The following is a 24,026-nucleotide window of genomic DNA, read 5'->3' as shown; positions in this document are numbered from 1 at the left end:
GTCCTGTAGGGGTGTCTGCGAGCTTGAGATGGTACGGTCCTGTAGGGGTGTCTGCGAGCTTGAGATGGTACGGTCCTGTAGGGGTGTCTGCAAGGTTGAGATGGTAAGGTCCGGTAGAGGTGTCTGGTTGTTACAGGTAAGAAGGATATATAAAATGTTTTGACCCCCTTACTTTTGACCTCTTTTGGGGAGGGGGTTGTCTTTCATATTAGCTATATTTTTGAGGGGGTTAAATGTACCTCTCATCAATATTGAGGGGGACATGTCCCCCCCCCCCCCCCCCCCCCCCCCCCCCCCCCTATATCTACACTGATGCCCGCTGGTAGACATCTGGTTTAAAATGTAAACATTATTGTTGGAATATTTTAACCGACTTGCTTCAACCATCACTTGGGATTTATGTAATCACTAAAATTGTTATTCGGGTTATTATTCCTTCATTTCAACATCTTATTATTCTGTGGGTAAAATCCATTCCTACCCTTGAAAGTAACATGTGAGAAACAAACAAGTTCTAGCCTCTCTGGCTCATAACGTTAGCCTCTCCGGCTCATAACGTTAGCCTCTCTGGCTCATAACGTTAGCCTCTCTGGCTCATAACGTTAGCCTCTCTGGCTCATAACGTTAGCCTCTCTGACTCATAACGTTAGCCTCTCTGGCTCATAACGTTAGCCTCTCTGGCTCATAACGTTAGCCTCTCTGGCTCATAACGTTAGCCTCTCTGGCTCATAACGTTAGCCTCTCTGACTCATAACGTTAGCCTCTCTGGCTCATAACGCTAGCCTCTCTGGCTCGCGACGTTAGCCTCCCTGGCTCATAATGCTAGCCTCTCTGGCTCATAACGGTTGCCTCTCTGGCTTGTGACGTTAGCCTCTCTGGCTAGCCTCTCTGACTCATAACATTAGCCTCTCTGACTCATAACGTTAGCCTCTCTGACTCATAACGTTAGCCTCTCTGACTCATAACGTTAGCCTCTCTGACTCATAACGTTAGCCTCTCTGACTCATAACGTTAGCCTCTCTGGCTCATAACGTTAGCCTCTCTGGCTCGCGACGTTAGCCTCTGTGGCTCGCAACGTTAGCCTCTCGTATCAAGGCGGTCCGTTCGTTTGTCTAAATAGAAGTGGAATGAAGTTAAGAGTATGTTTACATATCGAATATGCAACATTTCCCATAACTTCATGGTCTGGATAATGCAATTTTCAAATCCAATGACTTTTGTAGGATTTCCATAACTGCAGGAATGCTGCCCCGTTGCATTTCCCCAAAATATTACAACCGTGAACGGGGGACGACTGTTTTGGAATGAAACCCCTCCAGTACATCTGGTGCTGGTATATCAGCAGGGCAGCAGACTGCGTTCGCAAAATAATATTCTCTAATTTGGCAACGAAAAGCAACCACCGGCATATCGTACCAAACCCCAAAAAACATTCTGTTGCGTTTCTTACCTTTTCATGTATTATATATATATATATATATATATATATATATACACATACATACATACACATAGTTTACTCGTCAGAAAGTTACAAGGGAGACAACATTGAGATAATATAGAGGAGCTAGCATGCCATGGAGCTCTGGACCACTGGCCAAAAACACAGAAATGGTGACATTCAGGAGGCTGACAGTGATGACGCCAACTTTCTGACAAAACCAGGTAAGAAATACAACCGAATGCATCCTTTAGCCAAGTAGATGCCTTAAAGAGGTGCTACAAGTGGTTTTCCTTTTGTTAAAATAACTTCAGACCATTGTTGTGTGGAGTTCTCTCTCCTGATTGGAAGAGTGGGAAGGGATACCAAGAAATGTATTTAGTCTTTACTGCAGAGTGTGGAGGGACTGGGAGACCCATGTTACTGACCAGACACTCTATATCAGTGATGTCTGTTTACTGCAGAGTGGAGGGACTGGGAGACCCATGTTAGTGACCAGACACTCTGTATCAGTGATGGCTGTTTACTGCAGAGTGGAGGGACCAGGGTTTCCGTTGTCCGGTAATTACCGTTTTTTGACCGGCAAAATCTGTTGAAGTCAGACATATTTAAATCACTCCGGTCATAATGTCCGGTGAAAATAATTCCCTCTAAGCACAATTTAAATTGTATTAAAATAGTTACATTTGTTTCATTGTTGCTTCACCAAGCAGGTCTAATAATGACAACGATGTGTGTTCTATTATGATATGTGTGTAGTGTTCTGATAACGACTATGGGTGAAGCGATGTCGAGATTCATTTGGTTTGGCAGCGGGAGCTAGATTTGCGAGAGGCATGCAACTGCAGAGCCGCAGAGCTGACAGTTGTGCGCGCACAGTGCAATACTCCAATTCAGCTGTTGGGTGGGTGGCGCTGCTGAGCGGTCCCCAGACCGGACCTGAAAGCACCGCTGGCTCTACGGCTCTGCAGTTGCTTGTTTATCGCTTCGTTGGGACTGGGAGGCGGAGATAGTCATCACGCAAACCCACGACAATGTTGCAGTCTCTCTCTGCCAAATTTCTCAGTTATTCGCTTGATATAATTCATACAAATGTCCAATATAACGGAATTAGTTAGCTCATAAAAATGTGATTATAGGGGAGCTCCCGTAGCTCACCGCATATCTCGGCGCTATTTCTGCGTCAGGGAAAACCGTGCTCGTCACGGATCTGGGGGACACAAGTTCGATTCCCGGACCCGCCGTCATTTCTCAGAATGTCTTCCCCTGCTCTACATCCCATTTCAACCTGTTTCTGTCGGTCATGCTTGACCAGAAAAGCGATAAACGCTAAAAAATAAAGTTTAAAAAATATGTGATTATAAAACACACTGCTGTATTTAATGTTGGGCCGACTGCCCAGAGACACCCATTTGATTTAAAGTCAGCAGCAACACAGAGTCTCGGGACTTATTTGATTTGGAATATAATGACTGTATACGAGGCCGGTCAGGTGGCGTAACGGAGATTGCGTTCGTCACCAACCCCGGAGCGGCTGGATTCGCCTGTTCGAATCCAGCTCACAGCTCCGGGGTTGTCACCAGCTTGGCTGGCCGTTCACACTAATACAATTGGCAGTATTAGAGGGTGGGAGAAGCTGGCGGGGTGTGTCCGGGTCGTTGTAAACAGCGACTCCTACAGTTCGGTCGGGGCGCCTGCTAAGCGCGGATAGGATCTAAGTGGGATAGTGTGATCCTTCCACACGCTACGCCCTCTCAGTGAGAATCCGCGCTGCCAGGTGAAAAGAAGCGGTTGATTGGCTGGACGTGTGTCGGAGGAAGCACGTGGTAGCCTCCACTCTCCCAGACCGACTGTGGGGGGTAAGTGCGCAGCGACCAGGAAGGGGATTGGGAATTGGCATAACGACTAACATTGGGATGGGAGAAAATCGGAGGAAAAAGGAGGGGAAAAAAAGATTTAAAAAAAAAATAATGACTGTATACGCAAAAGTTGCCTAGTTTTAAGTTAAAATATTATAAATCGACATGCCTTGAGGATGTCATTCTTTATATAGCCTGCCTATCAATTGTTTTTAAGCTCAATAAACACTGACTGGAATTGATCCCATTTGTCCGGTAGATTGAAATCTTGCAGGACACGGAGACCGGCAACAATTTTTTCTAACGGAAACCCTGGGAGGGACTGGGAGACCCATGTTACAGACCAGACACTCTGTATCAGTCATGGCTGTCAGAATGTAGACCAGTTATTTTAACATGTAGACCAGTTATTTATTTATTTTTTTGATCCACTTTCTCCTTTTCTCCCATCCCAATTTAGTCGTGCCAATTCTCCCCTACCCTGTCTTGAACGTTGCTCGCATGTGCCCCCCACTGGCCGGTTGTAGGGAGGATAGAAGCCTTGCATCACATGTCCCCTCCGATACATGTGTAGGCAGCCTGTCGCATCTTTTCACCTGCCAGCGCGGACTCTCATTTGGCGAGGAGTAACGTGTAGGAGGCTCACTGCCCCCGGCCATTTTCCTGTCTCTGCTGTGCAGGCGCCCCAACCGACCTGTACGAGTCGCTGTCCACAACGTCCAAATTACCACCCATCGACTTCCCACCCGCCAACTCTGCCAATTGAGTTAGTATGACGGCCGGCCGAAGCCGGATTCGATACCGGTGTCTTGTGCGTTGTTGACGAGCGATATGTCCGCTGCGCCACCCAGCCGCCTTTAGACCAGTTATTTTAACAAGAGGAAAACCACTTACAAAACATTCCAGCTGCTCTAGAGGGCCGAGGGAATGGGCAGCGAGGAGGGAGAGATGAGAGAGAACAGAGGCTCAGGTTCACCAGACAGACTGTGTTGTTCCACTCAACCTGCGTTGTGCAAGTCTTCTTCATCTTCACGATAAGTTTAGCTTTCAAATGGAGTTTTAAAACGGTTCAAAAGCTCAATAACAAGACACCCATATTTGGATCTAAGCCCACAGGCGTGCCCGGTGATTAATAATATTAATAAACCCAGACAGATGTTCCGTTCTCCGCTACGGTGCCGCCCAATGACCCGAGCGCTTCACTCGAGGCACTTCTGAGCGCGTGAACGTCGGGGAGAGAGCGGTTCACCATCGCCCCAGCTGTTGTGTGGGGGATTCAAACTGGCAACCCTTACCGTAGCCTCGAGAACGCTTCTCTAAGCTTCCATAGCAACAGCCGCTGACGACCTCTCATGCACACGTACGTTTTACTATCCTAACAGCTACTTTCACATCTAAAAAGTATAAAATCCACACAGCTACCCTGATTACTGAACAACGATCCGGGGGGGGGGGGGGGGGGGGTATTATTATACACAGCCCGACTCGTTACGATTACAGATGTTAAAAGTGAGACTTCCTTACGCACCACACCTAGGAGTTATAGGAAGACTGCCTTTAAAATGTTACGTTTCTTTACATTTTCTTTTTAATTGTGGGGGCAGACGCCTCCTATACACAGTCCAGCGTGGGGGGAGAGCAGACTGCCCTCCCAGAGGCCTCCTATACAGTGCAGCACGGGGGAGAGCAGACTGTCCACCCACAGGCCTCCTATACACAGTCCACCACGGAGCCCCCGTCGTCCTCCTCGGCGCCCCACTCGCCGAACCTCATCTCATGCGGGGAGGGCGCGGCCGGGTGCAGGTTGTTCATGTCGTCCATGGCGTCCGGGTCGTTGTCCTCGGCCCCGCCCCCCAGGCCCCCCATGTGGCCGCCCCCCTCCTCCTCGCGGTGTGTGCGGACGTGCTTGCGCAGAGCGGCGGGCTCCTTGAAGGTCCGGTTGCAGAACGGGCAGCAGCAGGGCCGCTCCCCGGTGTGGATGAGCTGGTGGTGCTTCAGGTGCTGCAGGCGACTCAGCCGCTTGCCGCAGATGGCGCAGACGTACGGCTTCTCGCCCGTGTGCGTGCGCCGGTGCTTGCGCAGGCCGTCCAGGTGCCTGAAGCTGTTGCCGCACTCGGAGCAGGAGTACGGCTTCTCGCCCGTGTGTATGCGCAGGTGGGTCTTCAGGGCGCCCGACTCGCGGAAGCGCCGCCCGCAGACACCGCAGGGGTACGGCTTCTCGCCCGTATGGATGCGGATGTGCTTCTTCAGGCTGGAGATGAGGCGGAAGGTCTTGCCGCACTCCAGGCAGTGGTGGGGGCGGTCGGGGGTGGGCTCCGGCAGCGCGTCCAGGGGTCCCCCCCCTGCCGCCGCGGGGTCCTCCGCCCGTCCGGGGGACACGCCGGTCCCCCTGCCGCCGCCGACGACTCCCCCCGGGGTCCTCGTCGCTCCCTTCTGCGCGTCGGAGAGCGGGGGCTGGGCGCGGGGGGGCCGCACGGGCTTGGGGTGGCGGAGGGGGTAGGTGAAGGAGCGTCCAGCCGTGCCCCCCTCCTCGCCCCCTGCCCCCCCCTGCTGCACGTAGCCCAGGTCGCCCACGCTCTGCTCCCCGCCGTCCGGCCCCCTGCCGTCGCTCCTCATCCCCTGCTTCCTGGCCGGCTGCTGGGTCGGCCCGGTGGGGCCCTGCTCCTCCTTGATCTCAAAGCGCGAGCCTCCGCCTGAGCCCTGGGACCGCTCGTCTGCAGAACATCGAGGAGAGAAGAGAGACGGTTAACTTCCGAGAGCGTTTATATCACAGTAGTCCGTTAAAGGCTGTGATCAGATTGGATGTCTTTTTCTTGCGCTCAAACGTGAGGCGCAGCGGTGAAAATAGAGAATGGAAAGTGCAACGAGGTATTACTGTTACCTCAGCTAACGCTACATAAGTTACATACATTACTGTTGCTACCTCAGCTAACGCTACATAAGTTACATACATTACTGTTGCTACCTCAGCTAACGCTACATAAGTTACATACATTACTGTTGCTACCTCAGCTAACGCTACATAAGTTACATACATTACTGTTGCTACCTCAGCTAACGCTACATAAGTTACATACATTACTGTTACCTCAGCTAACGCTACATAAGTTACATACATTACTGTTGCTACCTCAGCTAACGCTACATAAGTTACATACATTACTGTTGCTACCTCAGCTAACGCTACATAAGTTACATACATTACTGTTGCTACCTCAGCTAACGCTACATAAGTTACATACATTACTGTTACCTCAGCTAACGCTACATAAGTTACATACATTACTGTTGCTACCTCAGCTAACGCTACATAAGTTACATACATTACTGTTGCTACCTCAGCTAACGCTACATAAGTTACATACATTACTGTTACCTCAGCTAACGCTACATAAGTTACATACATTACTGTTGCTACCTCAGCTAACGCTACATAAGTTACATACATTACTGTTGCTACCTCAGCTAACGCTACATAAGTTACATACATTACTGTTGCTACCTCAGCTAACGCTACATAAGTTACATACATTACTGTTGCTACCTCAGCTAACGCTACATAAGTTACATACATTACTGTTGCTACCTCAGCTAACGCTACATAAGTTACATACATTACTGTTGCTACCTCAGCTAACGCTACATAAGTTACATACATTACTGTTGCTACCTCAGCTAACGCTACATAAGTTACATACATTACTGTTGCTACCTCAGCTAACGCTACATAAGTTACATACATTACTGTTGCTACCTCAGCTAACGCTACATAAGTTACATACATTACTGTTGCTACCTCAGCTAACGCTACATAAGTTACATACATTACTGTTGCTACCTCAGCTAACGCTACATAAGTTACATACATTACCAATGATTACTGCTACCTCAGATAACGTTACATAAATTACAGACATTACTGTTGCTACCTCAGCTAACGTTGCATACGTTACATACATTGCTGTTACCTCAGCTAACATTACATAAGTTACATACATACAGAGCGTGTGTGAGTGTGTGCGATGGTAAGACCTGCTCATACAAACAAACCTTCTTGGAAACGGACAACATTAGCTTCAGAAACATGAGGCACGTCGTTTGGAGACCGTCTGGGATTAAATACAGGTATGTACACAGACAGATGTAGAGATGTATATACAGTAAGAATAAACAGCATTATTGTACATGCTATCGTGGATAGTTGTATGGGTTATAGCAGGTGTATAAGTAGGTATTGTGACAACCCCAAGCCACCACTGGGCTTGGTGATTGAAGGGCGCTATGCGACGGCACAATGGCTAGTAGGGGTGGGAATGGCAGAGACCTCACGATACGATACTATTGCGATACTTGCGTCACGATAGTATTGCGATACTAAATATATCGCGATACGCTGAGTATTGCGATATAATTTTTATTTTTTTCAAATTTAATTTATTACCCTTTTCAACTGCAAAGTAAAACTTTGTCAACATGTTTTATCTAATAAAATAAAGTTCAGTCTGTTCATCTCACTTCAATCATTTTTATTGCAGAACATGGTATTTTCTCAAGCAGACAGATGTAAACACTGTAATCTGTGTTGCATGTACCTGACAAACTGAACTGTTTGTATTACAGTCATATTCCAACTTAACTGAATGCACATGTGTGTGTGTGGACTACTGTACTATTACAGGTATTGAAATGAACAATGCAACTTCCTTATACACAAAAAAAAAAGAAAAGATGTTGAATAATTAAATATCGATACTTGGCGTCCCTGTATCGATACAGTATCGCCACGCAAAGTATCGCGATACTACTACGTATCGATTTTTTACGCCACCCCTAATGGCTAGACTCATGCACACACTCACATCAGGGGGAGGAGACAGACGCTCACTCTCTCACAGGAGACAGACAGACGCTCACTCTCTCACATCAGGGGGGAGGAGACAGACGCTCACTCTCTCACAGGAGACAGACAGACGCTCACTCTCTCACATCAGGGGGAGGAGACACAGACGCTCACTCTCTCACATCAGGGGGGAGGAGACAGACGCTCACTCTCTCACAGGAGACAGACAGACGCTCACTCTCTCACATCAGGGGGAGGAGACACAGACGCTCACTCTCTCACATCAGGGGGAGGAGACAGACAGACGCTCACTCTCTCACATCAGGGGGAGGAGACACAGACGCTCACTCTCTCACATCAGGGGGAGGAGACACAGACGCTCACTCTCTCACATCAGGGGGAGGAGACAGACAGACGCTCACTCTCTCACATCAGGGGGGAGGAGACAGACGCTCACTCTCTCACAGGAGACAGACAGACGCTCACTCTCTCACATCAGGGGGAGGAGACACAGACGCTCACTCTCTCACATCAGGGGGAGGAGACAGACAGACGCTCACTCTCTCACATCAGGGGGAGGAGACAGACAGACGCTCACTCTCTCACATCAGGGGGAGGAGACAGACAGACGCTCACTCTCTCACAGGAGACAGACAGACGCTCACTCTCTCACATCAGGGGGAGGAGACAGACAGACGCTCACTCTCTCACATCAGGGGGAGGAGACAGACAGACGCTCACTCTCTCACATCAGGGGGAGGAGACAGACAGACGCTCACTCTCTCACATCAGGGGGAGGAGACAGACAGACGCTCACTCTCTCACAGGAGACAGACAGACGCTCACTCTCTCACAGGAGACAGACAGACGCTCACTCTCTCACATCAGGGGGGAGGAGACAGACAGACGCTCACTCTCTCACATCAGGGGGAGGAGACAGACGCTCACTCTCTCACATCAGGGGGAGGAGACAGACGCTCACTCTCTCACATCAGGGGGAGGAGACAGACAGACGCTCACTCTCTCACATCAGGGGGAGGAGACAGACAGATGCTCACTCTCTCACATCAGGGGGAGGAGACAGATGCTCACTCTCTCACATCAGGGGGAGGAGACAGACGCTCACTCTCTCACATCAGACCGGTAAGCGGCGAAGCCACCCGGCAGACAGTGAGTTAGTCTAAGTCTAAGTTAAGTCAGTGAGAGTGAGAGTAAGGAGAACAGTAGATTGTTTTCGTTTGATTACAAATAAAGAAACCTATTATTTTGTAGGGCTGACCTTCGATTTTTTTGTTGTTGTGGGACTTGTACAGCAACAGCACTTTGTTCAACTTTGTCAGTGCTGTAAAGTTAAAACCTTTTTTAATCTTAGACAAACTAAACACTTTGCTTCCATGAAATATTGTAAGCAGTCATTTGAGGCTTTATAAAAGCAGCACAATGAACACAAATCTGTCAGTGCCGAGTCCGACCTCATCTTAAATAACAAACAGCATTGATTGTTGTAACTAACAAAGGGAGGCAGAGTTGATTTTGCAAAAAAAATATATATATATATTTTATTTACGTAATCGAATTTTATTTTCATATTCGAATCCCATGCCCATCAAACCAAGCTTCGAAGTATTTAAGACAGCCCTATTATTTTGGGAACCACAACTCGACTGTCTTGTTTTATTCTACAACACCTGGACTTGCCAGTGGTGGAGAATGCAGGCACTGGCCATAAGGGGTGCAGAATACAAAAGAAGCATGGAGGCTCTTGTTCAGCAGCTGGTACAGGCAAACCTGGATCAACAGGTCCGGCATGAGCAGGCAATAGAGGAGCAGAGGAAACAGACGGCGTTGATTCAAGCGGAGGCTGGCCTCTAGCAGGCGTGAGGAAGGACACGCAGAGACTCTGCCTAACCCCGGACAGTTCATCCCCAAACTGACAGAGCAGGAGGATGTAGAAGCCTATCTCCAAGCCTTTGAGCGAACCGCCAACCGAGAGGGCTGGCCAGAGGAGAACTGGGGGAGACTACTGGCCCCCTTCCCGTCAGGTAATACGCACAAAGCCTACCAGGACCTGCGACCGGAGCAAGCAGACAACTATAACCGGCTAAAACAGGAGATTTTGGGCAGCTATGGCCATAGTCTACAGTCCCGGGTGCAACGCTTCCATGACTGGGCATATAATCCCCAGGCCTCCTCGCGCTCACAGATGCACGATTTAGTGTAAGCCAAGCCTGGTTAATAACTGACCCTGGGGGGCCTATAATAGACCGCTTCGTTAGAACCCTCCCTCCCTTATGTGAGCGAGCATGAGAGAGCGAGTGTGTGAGAGAGAGAGCGTGCGCGAGCGTGAGAGAGAGTGTGTGTGCGAGCGAGCATGAGTGTGTGTGCGAGCGAGCATGAGTGTGTGAGAGAGCGTGTGTGCGCGAGCGTGAGAGAGCGTGCGTGTGCGAGCGAGCGAGCATGAGAGAGTGTGTGCGAGCGAGCGTACGTACGTGCTGTTCAGGTGGGATTTTTCCCAAAAATTATCTGTCCAATAGAATAAATGACCTGGGCGACTGCATGTCCTTTGTTTACAAATTAGGTTTGCTCAAAAAAGGGCAGTGTGAACGCAAACCAAAATCAAACAATGTATCACTCACATTTGGTCCACCAGAAAGTTTATACAGTTTGTTTAAACAAGTGAACGTCCCCCAAGCTCTCTCTCTGCCTCTCTCAGCGCTGTCAGGTGCAGACTGCTCCGCGAGCCAACTGCGCTGGAGCAGAGCAGGGAAAAACTGCACACATAATGGGCGTGTCTACGCTGGTATCTCATCCACGCAATGTCCTTAGTGGATAGCTCGCAAAGACGGAGCCGATACCGCGCACAAAGCCTGTGCAGTTAAGGGTGCAATTTCCACCGCGCAATCCATTCTTAGTGGATCCCGGCATTCCCGCCCTAAGTATTTTCCGATCCGATACATGCTGTAAAGCGCGCCATCGCGTGAACAGTAGTAGCGCGACAATGTTAGCGTTAGCTAAACGTGAGTCTCGTTAGCAGCGCGATTATGTCAGCTCTGTGGAGTTATTTTAAGCTCAAAGAAGAAAAGGGCAAAACAGCCTGTGGTGTTATGTTAACGTATGCACGGCACGCTAAAGGCGCTCCCATAGTCCAGCAGACTGTACACAGAGCAGACTCCGCGCGGCTCTTTGAGCTTTGATCTCAGCGGACAGCAGACCCACACAGGGAACAAAATAAGTACCAGCCAACCGCCAATGGCTGGTAAAAAATCTGCCTGGCTGGTAGTTTTTAAAATCTACCAGCCAAATGGCTGGTAAGTCAAAAGGGAAAAAGGGAAATGGGGGGGGGGGGGGCACTCTCCCTTTCTCTGTGTGTGTGCGTGCGTTTGGAAAGACGATGAAGTCACTAGTCAGGGCTCAGGAGAGGAGTATATTGTAATAAACTGAGGATTACTGAGGATGCACAGATAATGTTGATATTCAAATATAAAAAGGTTTCGAGAGGAGTGGAAGTTTGAAGACAGACTAGACTACAATATGATGCGGGGGTGGTGAGTTGAAACAGTGTGTGTGTCCCCGACCCCACTTCTATGTTTCAATAAATTATTTGCATTTAAAACTATTAATGCTGACTCATTCCTTCAGTCCACTCAAAATTATGCTAATATTCCTTATGTTGTTTATGATATTAATTGAAAATAGCATATGAGAGTATTATATAGTAATAATAACACATGGCGATATACTAAAAAGCTATTTAAAATTTTTGGCTGGTAAAAAATCTGCCTGGCTGGTCGTTTTTAAAATCTACCAGCCAAATGGCTGGTAAGTCAAAAAGTTAATTTTGTTCCCTGGACCCACAGGTGCGAAGCTACTATTTTCTGACGCGGACATCCGCGCCGCTGACTTGGTGTCACACAAAACGCTGCTCGGCGTTTTGGTTGACATCGAACTGCATTTAATGTGACGCCGATCTGCATTTTACTCTGACCACTCGCTCCGTGCCAAGAGAGATGTTTGAATGGCTTTTCTAAATGAAGTGTGTAAAATTGCCAGTTTTATTTCGAAATATTGGAAACGGAGATAACACTCTTTATTTTGACATCGGATGACGACGACATGACAGAAGTTGAACAGCGTGGGGACAATTGTGTAAACTGGCGCGTGACATGTAGGAAATTGGTCCGCGGCGGTCCGCTCGACTATGAAGGCTCAAAGAGCCGTGCGGACCTCCGCGGAGTCTGCTCTGTGTACAGTCTGCTGGACTATGGGAGCGCCAAAATACGACACAGAGTACAGGCCACCGTACTGGGGTCACAGACCGGTACACGGGGCAGAGTCAGTAGACTGCTAGGAGCGGATTAGCTACGGAGCTAACAGAATAAAGACACTCAAAGAAACTCACGTGTATACTTGTGGAATAACACGATACAGCAGAATGTGCTATCTGCAACGCAAAGGTGGCAGCAACACTGGAAACTCCATGGACTTAATTAAACACTTGCAGATTCATCATGGAAGGAAACGGAGTATGTCGAGTTCATACGTGCAACGAATGCCGGGAGGAAATGTTTTGCAGCAGCAGTTAAGGTAGCTGGAAACCCTTCAGAAGCGCGAGAAACTCCCTGCAATGCAGACGGTAACAAAGCAAAGCTGATAACCGAGAAAATAACCAAGTGTATATTAATTGTGCTGGACGAACAGCCCCTTTCTATTGTTGAAAATGTAACGTTAAGTATCCGACGCTTAGCCTCGTTTTATGTTGCCAAACCGGCATCTCCGACACGGCTATCCAAAATAAGTACAATGTTGCGGTTTTTTTTTTAATGTAACCAAGAGTAAAGACAATAACCCTATTATAAAAACAGCAGTCAAAGTGTATATTTTCAGTACTATGTTTGTTTACCAATTATTTAAAAACATCTGCGCATTGCACCGGAAAACGCGAGGACAGGAAGCCGTCATGAAATCGCTGTAGCCTTATTAACTAATGAATTAATGACTTTATTTGACAATATAAAAAATAAACATGTGACAGAAAGCACAGTCAGGATACACTGCCAAGGATGAAACACAAAAAAGCTCAGAGCTTATTTCCATTGTGGTCCTTGTAGGGGGGTAGGGGAGTGTGATGCTTAGACATGCATCATACAAAACATGACATTACAACGCATCACATATACCATTTAACATTTATATACATAACAGACTCATACAACATGCAAGGGTGCCTTAAGCTAAGTGTCTAGGTTAAGTATAGTCCCTTTTGAGCCATGTCTTCAGGCTGGACTTGAATCTAGCGGCATTGTCTACGATTTTCAGGTCACTGGGCAGACTGTTCCAATAGACAGCTGCTGAATACAGAAATGACTCCTTCCCCATACAGCTCCTGAATCTGACTGGCACAAAGTCAGTTGAGCTGCGCCTAGTTGGGTATGCATGGGTGTCCCTGATTCGGTTGAAGTAGTTGTTGAAGTACACTGGCACTACCCCGTGCACTATTCTGTGAACTAGGCACATCCCTATCCGGTTTACTCTGTCTTCCACCTTAAGCCATCTCATGATCTCAAAGTGTGATGGGTCAAGGTGGGTTCGGGCAGGTAGCCTTAGTATTACCCTGATTAGCTTGTTTTGTGATGTCTGTAGTTTTATTTTCTGACTTTTGGGGGCACTGTTGTACCAGGAGCCACACGCATAGTCATAGTGACACTGTATGAGTGCTCCAGCAAGAATCTTCATTGCTGACTGATCTAAAAAATTAGAGATTCTGGCTAGGTATCTAGTCCTGTTATTGATTTTTGTAAGTGCTTGGTGAGCCATGCTTTCCCCTGATAAGCTATTTTCCAGGACGCAACCAAGATATTTCACAGATGTTTTGTCTGTGAGAACAGTATCTCCTATTCTAATGTTAAAAGCTGGCGATTTTCTGCGCCTGACCTTTGACCCGAATAGAATGGACTCAGTCTTCCATACGTGGAGGGACAGCTTGTTGTAGCCTAGCCAGTCGCTAACCTTCTCTAGTTCTGCACTCAATGTCTGCTCAACCACTTGTTTGCCTTTGTGAGACACTAGTAAGGCGGAGTCATCCGCGTATAAAAAAAGGTCACACGAGCAAGCTGCTTTCAGGTCATTAATACACAGGAGAAAGAGGAGCGGACCCAAAACACTCCCTTTTGAGATGATGAAATCAGGTCACAAGTCGCAACACGTTTACAGGAACGTTTTAGAGTTGTATTTGGAGTGTATTTCGTGACTGTTGGGAACTAGGCTACACTGGCACACCTACTTCCAGTGAATGACGCTAAGCTAGGCTAACGGTGCGGCTGTTCCCTAAACCTAATGCATGCACAGAGAAGAAAAGGGTATGTATCCGCTTGTCCAACTCCAGGGTAGATGGCAAATGAGCTAATTTCCCAAAAAGTTGGCGTGTTCCTTTAAGAGCCCAGCAGGTAACTTCAATTAGTAACGTCACCTGCAAATACAATCACATGTCAGATTGCATAGCTCGGTTAGTGATGATAAACATTGCACTTGACCTGAATGTTGTGACGTTGCGACCAAAGTAGTGTAATAATAAAGCCAACGTCCAAACCATTATTTAAACAACTGCAAACTCACAATTTATGAGGTCAACAAGTACCAAACAGGGGTTCTTATGTATAAAGTAATTGGTCTTGCTTCATCTTTACCTAACTTCTTTCAAAGTTATTTTGAGTTTAATTCTCATTATCATGCACATCTCACGAGAAGAAATAATGACTTACGCATTACAAATTCTCATTTGTTTATCAAGGTGCAGTGATGTGGAATGATATACAAAATCTAGGGATGCCCTGATCGATCGGCCAGCGATCGGTATCGGCCGATATTCAGTATAAATATGAGATCGGTGAATTACGATAATACTTTATTTTCACAGATCGTGAAAACCGATCGAAAAACATGATCCAATTCTTAGCGGAGATCTCACTCGCTGACTTCTCTCTCAGACACACAGAGCTGCAGCGCACTGCCCCTCCTCCCCTGCTCTTCCCGCACCCGTGTCAACAAATGCTCAGGCAATAGTCTGCTCTAGTGCATGAGACCTCTGTGAGCTAACGTTAGCTACCTAGCTATTAGGGATGGGTACCTTTCACATTTGAACCGATACGGTACCGGTACCTGTGAATCGATACCGGTACCCAACGGTACCTTTTTTCGGTACTTTAGTCTAAAGAAATGTAATTGACCTACCTCAGTCGTGAAAAAAAATTCAAACTTCAAATAACTACAATTTCGACCGTTTTCGGCTTGCCATTGCTCCGACTGCTTTGTTGTAGAATCAAGTAAAATCCTAGGTAAGCATATATTGTGCGTGTGAACGTTGATATGAAAAGAAAAAAGGTTAAAAAAAAGTAAAAAAAAAAATTGGTATCTCACTTGAATCGATACTCTGTAGTACCGACGTGTTTCGGTTCGGTACCTCAAAAGTACCGAATTCGGTACCCATCCCTACTAGCTATCGTTACTGTTTAAACAAAATTACCCAGTCAACTATTCACTTTTAGGGGCGGTCAGGTGGCGTAGCGGAGATTGTGCTCGTCACCAATGCAAGAGGCTGCGGTCTCGAGTCAGCATTGCCTTAGCTCGGGCTGATCGCTATACTAACTCGTTTGGCTGAGTTAGGGGGAGGGGAGCCGTGGGTGGGTCCTGGGCATTGTGGACAGCGACCCCTACAGTTCGGTCGGGGCGCCTGCTCAGCGAAGGTAGGATCTGGTGAGAGGTAGTGCGGCCTCCCACACGTTACACTCTCGCAGTGAGAATCTGCGCTGCCAGGCTGGCTGCCGGCTGGCTGCACATGCGTCGGAGGAAAGCATGCGACAGTCTCCGGCCTCTCGGACCAACAGTAGGGGAAAGTGCACAACAACCAGGAAGGGGGTTGGGAATTGGCATAACGACTAGGGATGGGAGAAAAATCTGAAAAAGGAGGGGGAAAAAGATAATAAATAAAAATAAATAAATAAAAAATCACTTTTAGTTTAATACATGAGGCATTGTTTAACGGTATCTAGCTGGCTAGCTACTGATAGCTCCTGATATCAACAAATGCTCCAGCAATAGTCTAGTAGTGCATGATACCTCCGTTAGCTCGGTAGCTCACGTTAGCTCACTGTTCAGAACGAAATGTCCCATTAAACTAAATAGTTCACTGAGGTGTTGTCTTAACGTTATCTAGCCGGCTAGCAGTAGCTACAGATAGCTCCTGAGGACCTCATAACATTGCGTATTCGAGCCCCGGCTTGCATCGCAGTCACGAAAGGGGCTAGCTGAGGGAGTAGGGTATATCTGCAGAGCCGCAGATATACCCTGCTGAGGGCATGCTGAATGTGATTTGACCAAAGCAGAGTATACACACAGACAGTGGAGATAACGAGCAATTTGACTTGTTGCGTGGTGGCGATGTCTCGCAGATAATACAACTACAAGTATAATTATATAATATATATATTTTATAAAAAAAAATATATATATTTTTTTTTATAAAACCAAAAACGATCGGTATCGGTCGATATGGCGCATAGACGATCGGTGATAAAAAAAAACGTGATCGGGGCATCCCAATCTAACAGAAACATGTTCCACTTTAAATTAATTTAAAAGCAAGCTTAGAAAAGAACTACAGATCCTGTAGTCTTTAGTATCCATGTGTATTTGTGACTTTGCGAGTAGTCGTTTTTCCCAACATTATAATTGTTGTATAATGCTGTATTGTATGCATCTGTGTGTATGAGAGAGGAGAGGGATATGCGCATGCGTGTCTGTGCATAATGTGTGGGGGGGTTCTGTGTAGTTATCCTATATAGGTTTAAGAGGGGATGTCGCTTATAAGCCCTTGGGCTTTTTGACCTGTCCTGCTCATTTGAACTGTTCTTATTTTACTTATTTTATTCCAGAATGTATGTTTGTAAGTGCAAATAACAATAAACAAATAAACAAACAAACGTTGTGCCCAGTGCCCACTGCCCAATTGGCGAGCATTTGTTTTATGGCCTATGGTATCTTCACCCAAACTCATACTATGCTGTTGAGCACAGTAGAGGCTGAGTTACGAGCTAGGGGTCACCAGCTAGGGGTCACCAGATGTGCTGCATGGTTAGGACGCTTATTGCTTATTAACAGCGGAGGAGTGCTGCCGAGTGCTTCCGCGTTTTCCCTGATTGGCTGCGACACGCCCCGCGGCAGGCGCGGAGCGGCAGAGCTTGCGGCATTATGTAGCCGTAATCCGCGATGATTTTCATTCAAAGCTCACCTGGCAGCACTGCGGTCCTGCGGTCCGTTGGTGACAAGTTCGAATCCCATCGTTTTTTTTTTTTTTTTTTAACGTGTATTCTTTCGCCGGTTAAGGTTAGGCATGGTTAAGGTTAAGGTTAGGCATTGTTTCGGAGTTGGTTAAGGTTAGAAGGGTTAAGTTTAGGCGCTGTTAAGGAGCTGGTTAAGGTTAGAGTTTGTCTTAGAGAATGGCAATATTCTTTCTATGGTTAAGGTTAAGGTTAGGCATGGTTAAGGTTAAGGTTAGGCATTGTTTCGGAGTTGGTTAAGGTTAGAAGGGTTAAGTTTAGGCGCTGTTAAGGAGCTGGTTATGGTTAGAGTTTGTCTTAGAGAATGGCAATAGACAGCCTATTTCCGCACTGCCGCTCTCTCGCGCTGCCGCGGTCACATTCTTGCACTCCTCCGCTGTTAATAAGCAACACGCGGTTAGGGCATCCTCTAACAACAGACACCTCCTAAAACAACAACAGACACCTCCTAAAACAACAACAAACACCTCCCAGACACCTCCTAAAACAACAACAAACACCTCCTGAAACAACAACAAACACCTCCCAGACACCTCCTAAAACAACAACAAACACCTCCTGAAACAACAGACACCTCCTATAATAACAGCCACCTCCTAAAACAACAGACACCTATAATACCTATAATAACACAACAGACACTGTTGTGAAGGGCCAGATTAAACTGAGAATCTACCTTTATTGTTTGATATACTTTGTATATTATTTATATATATACACGGAATATCCCTTTACCTGCGTTCAAACCAGAGTAATATTCGCTCTCCTATTGGACAGCGCCCCCAGGCGCCAGCGCGCAAGCCCCCAACGGCAAGTTCAAAGACAAGTGCAGGCATGTCGGAACATGCCCGGAGTCAGCGTAGTGATACCAGACAAGGACTGAGGTTGGGACTAGATATTCACTTAAGGTGCGCACACCGTGCTTAGCTTCGTGTCTTCGTTCAGTACCTTACCCACCTTCACCACGAGTCAACGTGCAGTGAAGTGAGCAACCTTGCGTCTAACAGAGCATTGAGAACCGTGTGCGAATAGAATTGTAAAGTGTCAGAGTTGAATGAAGTAACGTTGAGTTCGACTTAATCTAATGTGAAGTAAATAGTCGTTCATTTATTGTATATCGTGCGGCCACAGTTCGTTCGTGTGTAGCATTACCCAGCGGTTCATCGTGTCTTTAGCTAGTGTACTTAACCAGGGTGTGTGGCCTAAATACGTCGCCCACACCCGCGGAGTCCTAGGCGGAGAACCGTTGGACATGTACACAGGAGAATCGGCGTTGGCGATTGCAGAACCATTACTGGTTGGATTATATTGATTTGGAACGTGGTACCCGGAGAAGAGCATCGTTGATTTCCACTATCGTTTGGGATTCAACTTCGTGAGGATTACAACTCGGGCCGGCCTCGTGGATGGAGGCTGGCTAGCTGTCATCAATGCTATCTAGCATTTGGATTACAATTATTACTTTGCTGCTGATCAAGGGAGTTTACAAGGACCGACTCCTGTACCTGGAGTCTCTTTATTCCTCATTGAATCAGACGGAGTACCCAAACATTCCTCTACCCTCCAGGCCTTACACCCCCGGAGGGAACCCATTGTCTCCCGGCGGTACCAGTGTTGCCCTATATAGTTGCTACTATACGACAGGTGGTGTCAACTTAGACCCATCGTAGGATTCCTGCTATTCTTAGTGACTCATGCTATTGACTGACTTTACGTATATTCTTCGCCATACAAGCGCAACCCTAATTCTCATTCTGTAACCTAACGTTGCCTAATAATAATAAATTACCCTCAAATAATATTTCTTTGTCAATGCCGTGTTCTTGTGGGTGTTCACCATCTATATTTGATGTACTGTCTGGCCAGTAATTAAAGTACATAGCTAGCAGTGGTTTAATCTATCACAATCTTTAATACAGTCAGGGTTTTGTAACCCCTCAGTTACAGACACCTAAAACAACATACACCTCCTAAAACCACAGACACCTAAAATAACAACAAACACCTCCTGAAACAACAGACCTATAATAACAACAGACGCCTATAATAACAACAGCCACCTCCTAAAATAACAACAAACACCTCCTGAAACAACAGACCTATAATAACAGACACCTATAATAACAACAGCCACCTCCTAAAATAACAACAAACACCTCCTGAAACAACAGACACTTATAATAACAACAAACACCTCCTGAAACAACAGACACCTCCTAAAATAACAGACAAAACAAAGAGTTTTTTTTATCTACTTTTTCTCCCATTTTTCCTGGCTGCAATGTGGACTAAGCCTTACATCACGTCTCCCCTCCGGTACACGAGGAAGCAGCAGTCGCATCTTTTCACCTGCACAGCGCGATCTCTCAGCGTCGGGGGTCTGCGTTTGGAGGGCACGCCGCCCCCGTCGCTTCCTGATTCTGCTGCGCAGGCGCACCAACCGACCTGTAGGAGTCGCTGTCCACAACGTCCGATCCCCACCCATCAGCTTCCCACCCCCTAATACTGCCAATTGTATTAGTATGAACGACCAGCCAAGCTGATAGCAATGCGGAGAGCTGGGCTCGAACCCAGCGTCTCCTGCATTGGTGGTGAGCGCCTTGCCCACTGCACCACCTAGCCGCCCCACAAAACAAAGTTTCAACTAAATAGGTTTTAACTGCTTATCAGTAGAAACAATCATTGTCAGCTTCAACTTACTGTCTTTTACTATCATGTACTTATATTACTATGCTAACATGTCTATACCACTATGCACTCAGAGTGTAACAACACTCAAGTTCAACACTGTTTGAAGAACAATCTCACTGACACTTAGCTGCCAAAGTTGTACCCTTCCTTCCTGCGGACTTGTTGTACAGAACTTGCAAGTCACTTTGGATACGACTTTAAAGGAAGGGCATGGCCACCCGCATTTCACTGTATGCCTGGTATGTATGTGACAAATAAAACTCTTGAATCTTGGATAACAGCTTTCAGCTAAATTACTAAATGTAAATGTTGAACCCATAAATATAGACACTGAAAACCGGGAGTCTGGTACTAAAACAATAATGTCCAAAACACTTCCACTGATACTTAAGTGTGTTTCAATAAGAGATCTTGCACGTTTAAGATGTTTATGCACGTTATTTACCTGGCCGGTTGGAGTCGCACATGTGAGACGCGTTGGACGCGAAGGAATCCAGAGAGTGGTTGGTCACAGAGCCGTCCGGTTGGATGGAAAGCTGGCACATCTTGTAGTCGTCCCTCGGCTCGTACCCGTGGAGGGACTCGTCGACGGAGCCGCCGCCCAGACCCAGGTCGACCCCGCCGGCGCCGTTCACATTCCGTGTGTGCTGGTGGTCCCTGTCCATCCCCGTGCTCATGTTAGTCAAGGAGGACATCGACGGGGCGAAAACCGATTGACTAACCGGGTTACCCGAGTACGTGATCTGGAGCTGATCGATGAGTTTCTGGGCGCTGCACAGACACTCCTGCAGTGTCTTGAGTTCCCTCTCCGAGACCTCCAGGCGCACTTTGAGCCTGAATGAATGAAAACTTTATTTAACAAGATTGCAGAATGGGTACAATACAGCACGGCTCAATACATACAATTGTTAACACTTTCTCCGCCAATAACGTCATACAACGTGTTTCAAGATCATGCTAATTCTGCCATTCCACGGCGTACGACGTTATTGAGATCATATTTCATTTTTTCGCCATGGTATTCAGAATGCCCTCACCCAGCCTCGGCTGATACAGTGGGAGCCTGCACAACTCTGCAACGCTTCAATACTGCCGCCTGGTGGTGATCGGGCGAGTTACAACCGGAAATGGATCTCTGGTGATCTCTGTGTACCGGGGAAATGCGTCCGGCACTCACATATTGTTGCGGGACTCTAGACACACATCGTACATATGGATCGCTGCCATAACTCAATAATCGATATGATTTGGGCGTTTATTATTATACAAACCGGAATTGGATCTAGTCGGTCCACGTCAAATAAGTGTGATCTTTTTCCTCCAGTCTCATCGGCGAACGGTAAGAGGACGCTGACGGCGTTTTCAGCGTGAGTGTTTATTATTATGCAAACTGCTCTGATCAATATATCACCCATACTACATAAAGCATTTACTGACGATCACGGAATTATAAACGACCCCCCCCGTTCATCTGCGCATGATCAGTCATAACGTTTAGGATCATGTACAGTTGAAATGTTTAATATAGCGTGTATCACGAATAAACGGCAATCAATAATCTATATTATGCGTTTAGGCCTATAACTAGCGTTCTAGGAATTACTGCAGAAAACGATAAAAACATATTTATATTCTAGACGGTATTTTCGTATGAATCTATGAATGAAAAAGTATAAGGTTCCTACATCCTGAACGATAGATAATCGATGTTGAATGGGCCATAGTAATGTCAATTTAGCAATACAATTTAAAAGGTTATAGCCCTGCAAAGAAGGTGAACATCTCCATAGGCTTAGAGTGCTGGCAGTGGTATGAGAGGGGCAAACTGCGTGGCAGTTAATGTGTTAAGGGGATGCAGCAGACCAGAGAAAGACTTTAGTCTTGTTTACATCTTCAATTCATAACATACATGACAGGTATATAGTACTGTTACATTTGTGACATATACGATATGCAAATACACAGTACTGTTACCCATAGATCCACTAACAGAGAGAACATGCACACACCTCTCGTTCTCCTGCTCCTTGCTCAGCAGCTCCTGCTGGCTGTCGTTCAGCATGTGCACCACCTCGCCCAGCAGGGTGTCCACGGCGGCGGCCAGGGCCGACTGGATGGTGGGCGCCAGGCGGTTCTTCAGGGACGACACGGTCATGTTGCCGCCGTGTTGTTGGGAAGAATACACCCCCTTGTTGTCTACTGTTGTCCTGACATTGGTCGCGTTGATTATACTCTGTTTGCGATTCCCGCTGTTGTTATTATTTACTGTGCCGCTGGTCGATGGAGCAGAATCCATGCCACCGACATTATAACCAGCCCTGGTCCTGGAAGTCATGTTGTCTAGTCGGATAGGGGGCCGTGTCGCCCAAACTCTGTCGCCTTGGCTCGTCGACTTAACGCGTTAGATAATCAAATGCCAACTTGCTTAACTGCCCGACTGTGTTGTTGTTACAATGAGCCTGGGCGACCACTTCGCAGTTAAACGTCCACCAGGGTAACAATAATAATAACTCCTCCAACATTAGCCCGCTAGCTAACGTCGTTTGGCAAAAACAGCGAGAAAACAAGCTAACGTTATAGCCGCCTATAAGTCCCATCCGAACCGGTGTGTTTTAGTGTAATCAACAAGGGGGACTAAGACACACAACCTATTTCGTGTTCTCGTTATTATCGACTGTTACATATTTATCTCCGTCCTCGCTGTTCATTTGACTGTTGAAGAGGCGAGAGTTAACTTTGTAGCTTCTTCCAGGAGGGTAGCTTGATGCTATAGCCTGTTCGCCGCGGTGACCCGGATGTTGCTGGGCCTCCTGCTAGCCTGTTAGCCTACGAGCTACCGAACACAGCGATGCCTCTCGACGGAACGCGGACGTGTAATTTAAATCCGCGACGGCAACGATAACACTACCGCTACTCGCGAATTGTTTAACCAATCGAGCCCACAACCAAACGTATTATTAGACGTGCTTGAAACCATGGTCCTGCTGGGTCCTACCGCGGTCGCTCGTCCATCTACTGTCCTGACTCTGACTGATGTGCTGCTGTGTGTGTGTGGGGGGGGGGGCTCTGCCACCCGATTGGCTGAAGAACAAGTAGCTGTCGCACAGAAATGATGTACAAGATGCCACAGTCACACATATTGTCAACCAGAGGACTTATTATCTCATATTCTCCCCTTGTACTCTGACTTGTACTTTTTGGCAAGATGGTCTGTCTGCCAGCACAGTGATTCAGATATTTTCCTGTCATATGAAAATTTATTTTTCTTTTTTCTTTTTCTTTTATACTTACACTTATTATAATAATAATGCAGGAAGAGTGTCTTTATTCGGCATGCAACGACATGGGACATCATGCAATGGGTGGCACACACACACACAGGAATACACATACACACATGCATTGTCTTTTTCTCAGGGTCGCCGATGTGATTGAGCTCTGCGCTTAACCCATCCCGTGGTCCTTCCCCCCCAAGGGCAGCCGGGAGCAGACAGGGCGTCGACGAGGTACCGCGCCCGGGGACCAATCCAAGTGCTCCTGCCCGTCTTCGTCAAGGACGCGTCAGCGATCTGTTGTGCATGTTTTTCCATTGGGTTTATCTTATCGGGGGGGAAACCCTTGCGAGCAAGTTTCAAGTTTCTTTAATAGTTGTCATACAGAAGTACAGAATACTTTTATACAAAATGCTTCTTACTGTTACGCTCCAGAGCACGGGGAGAACATGCAAACTCTACACAGAAAGGCCTGGGAGATACCCCACCTGGGTAACTGGCAATGCGGAAACCTGGTCCCCAAGCGGGAATCGAACCCTGGACCTTCTTGCTGTGAGGCGACAGTGTTAACCACTACACCACCGTGCCGCA

The 24,026-nt window shown here is 47.0% G+C and overlaps 1 protein-coding gene across 1 annotated transcript; it reads right to left on the bottom strand.

Moving 5' to 3' along the window:
* Positions 1 to 323: 323 nt before the first annotated feature.
* Positions 324 to 23,167, bottom strand: LOC311233279 (uncharacterized protein). The gene is made up of 3 exons (XM_084320222.1): positions 22,173 to 23,167; positions 20,609 to 20,997; positions 324 to 6,014 (listed from the first exon to the last, which is right to left on the bottom strand). The coding sequence occupies exons 1-3, from the start codon at positions 22,496 to 22,498 to the stop codon at positions 5,011 to 5,013; spliced, it is 1,719 nt and encodes a 572-aa protein (XP_084176348.1). The 5' UTR covers positions 22,499 to 23,167; the 3' UTR covers positions 324 to 5,010.
* Between the last annotated feature and the right edge of the window lie 859 nt (positions 23,168 to 24,026).

The sequence above is a fragment of the Notolepis coatsorum genome (genome assembly GCF_963971535.1).
Source record: "Notolepis coatsorum genome assembly, chromosome: 8".
Classification (NCBI taxonomy): Eukaryota; Metazoa; Chordata; class Actinopteri; order Aulopiformes; family Paralepididae; genus Notolepis; species Notolepis coatsorum.
The sequence above is the reverse complement of the archived record's forward strand: the minus strand, read 5'-3'. Positions and strand labels throughout refer to the sequence as shown.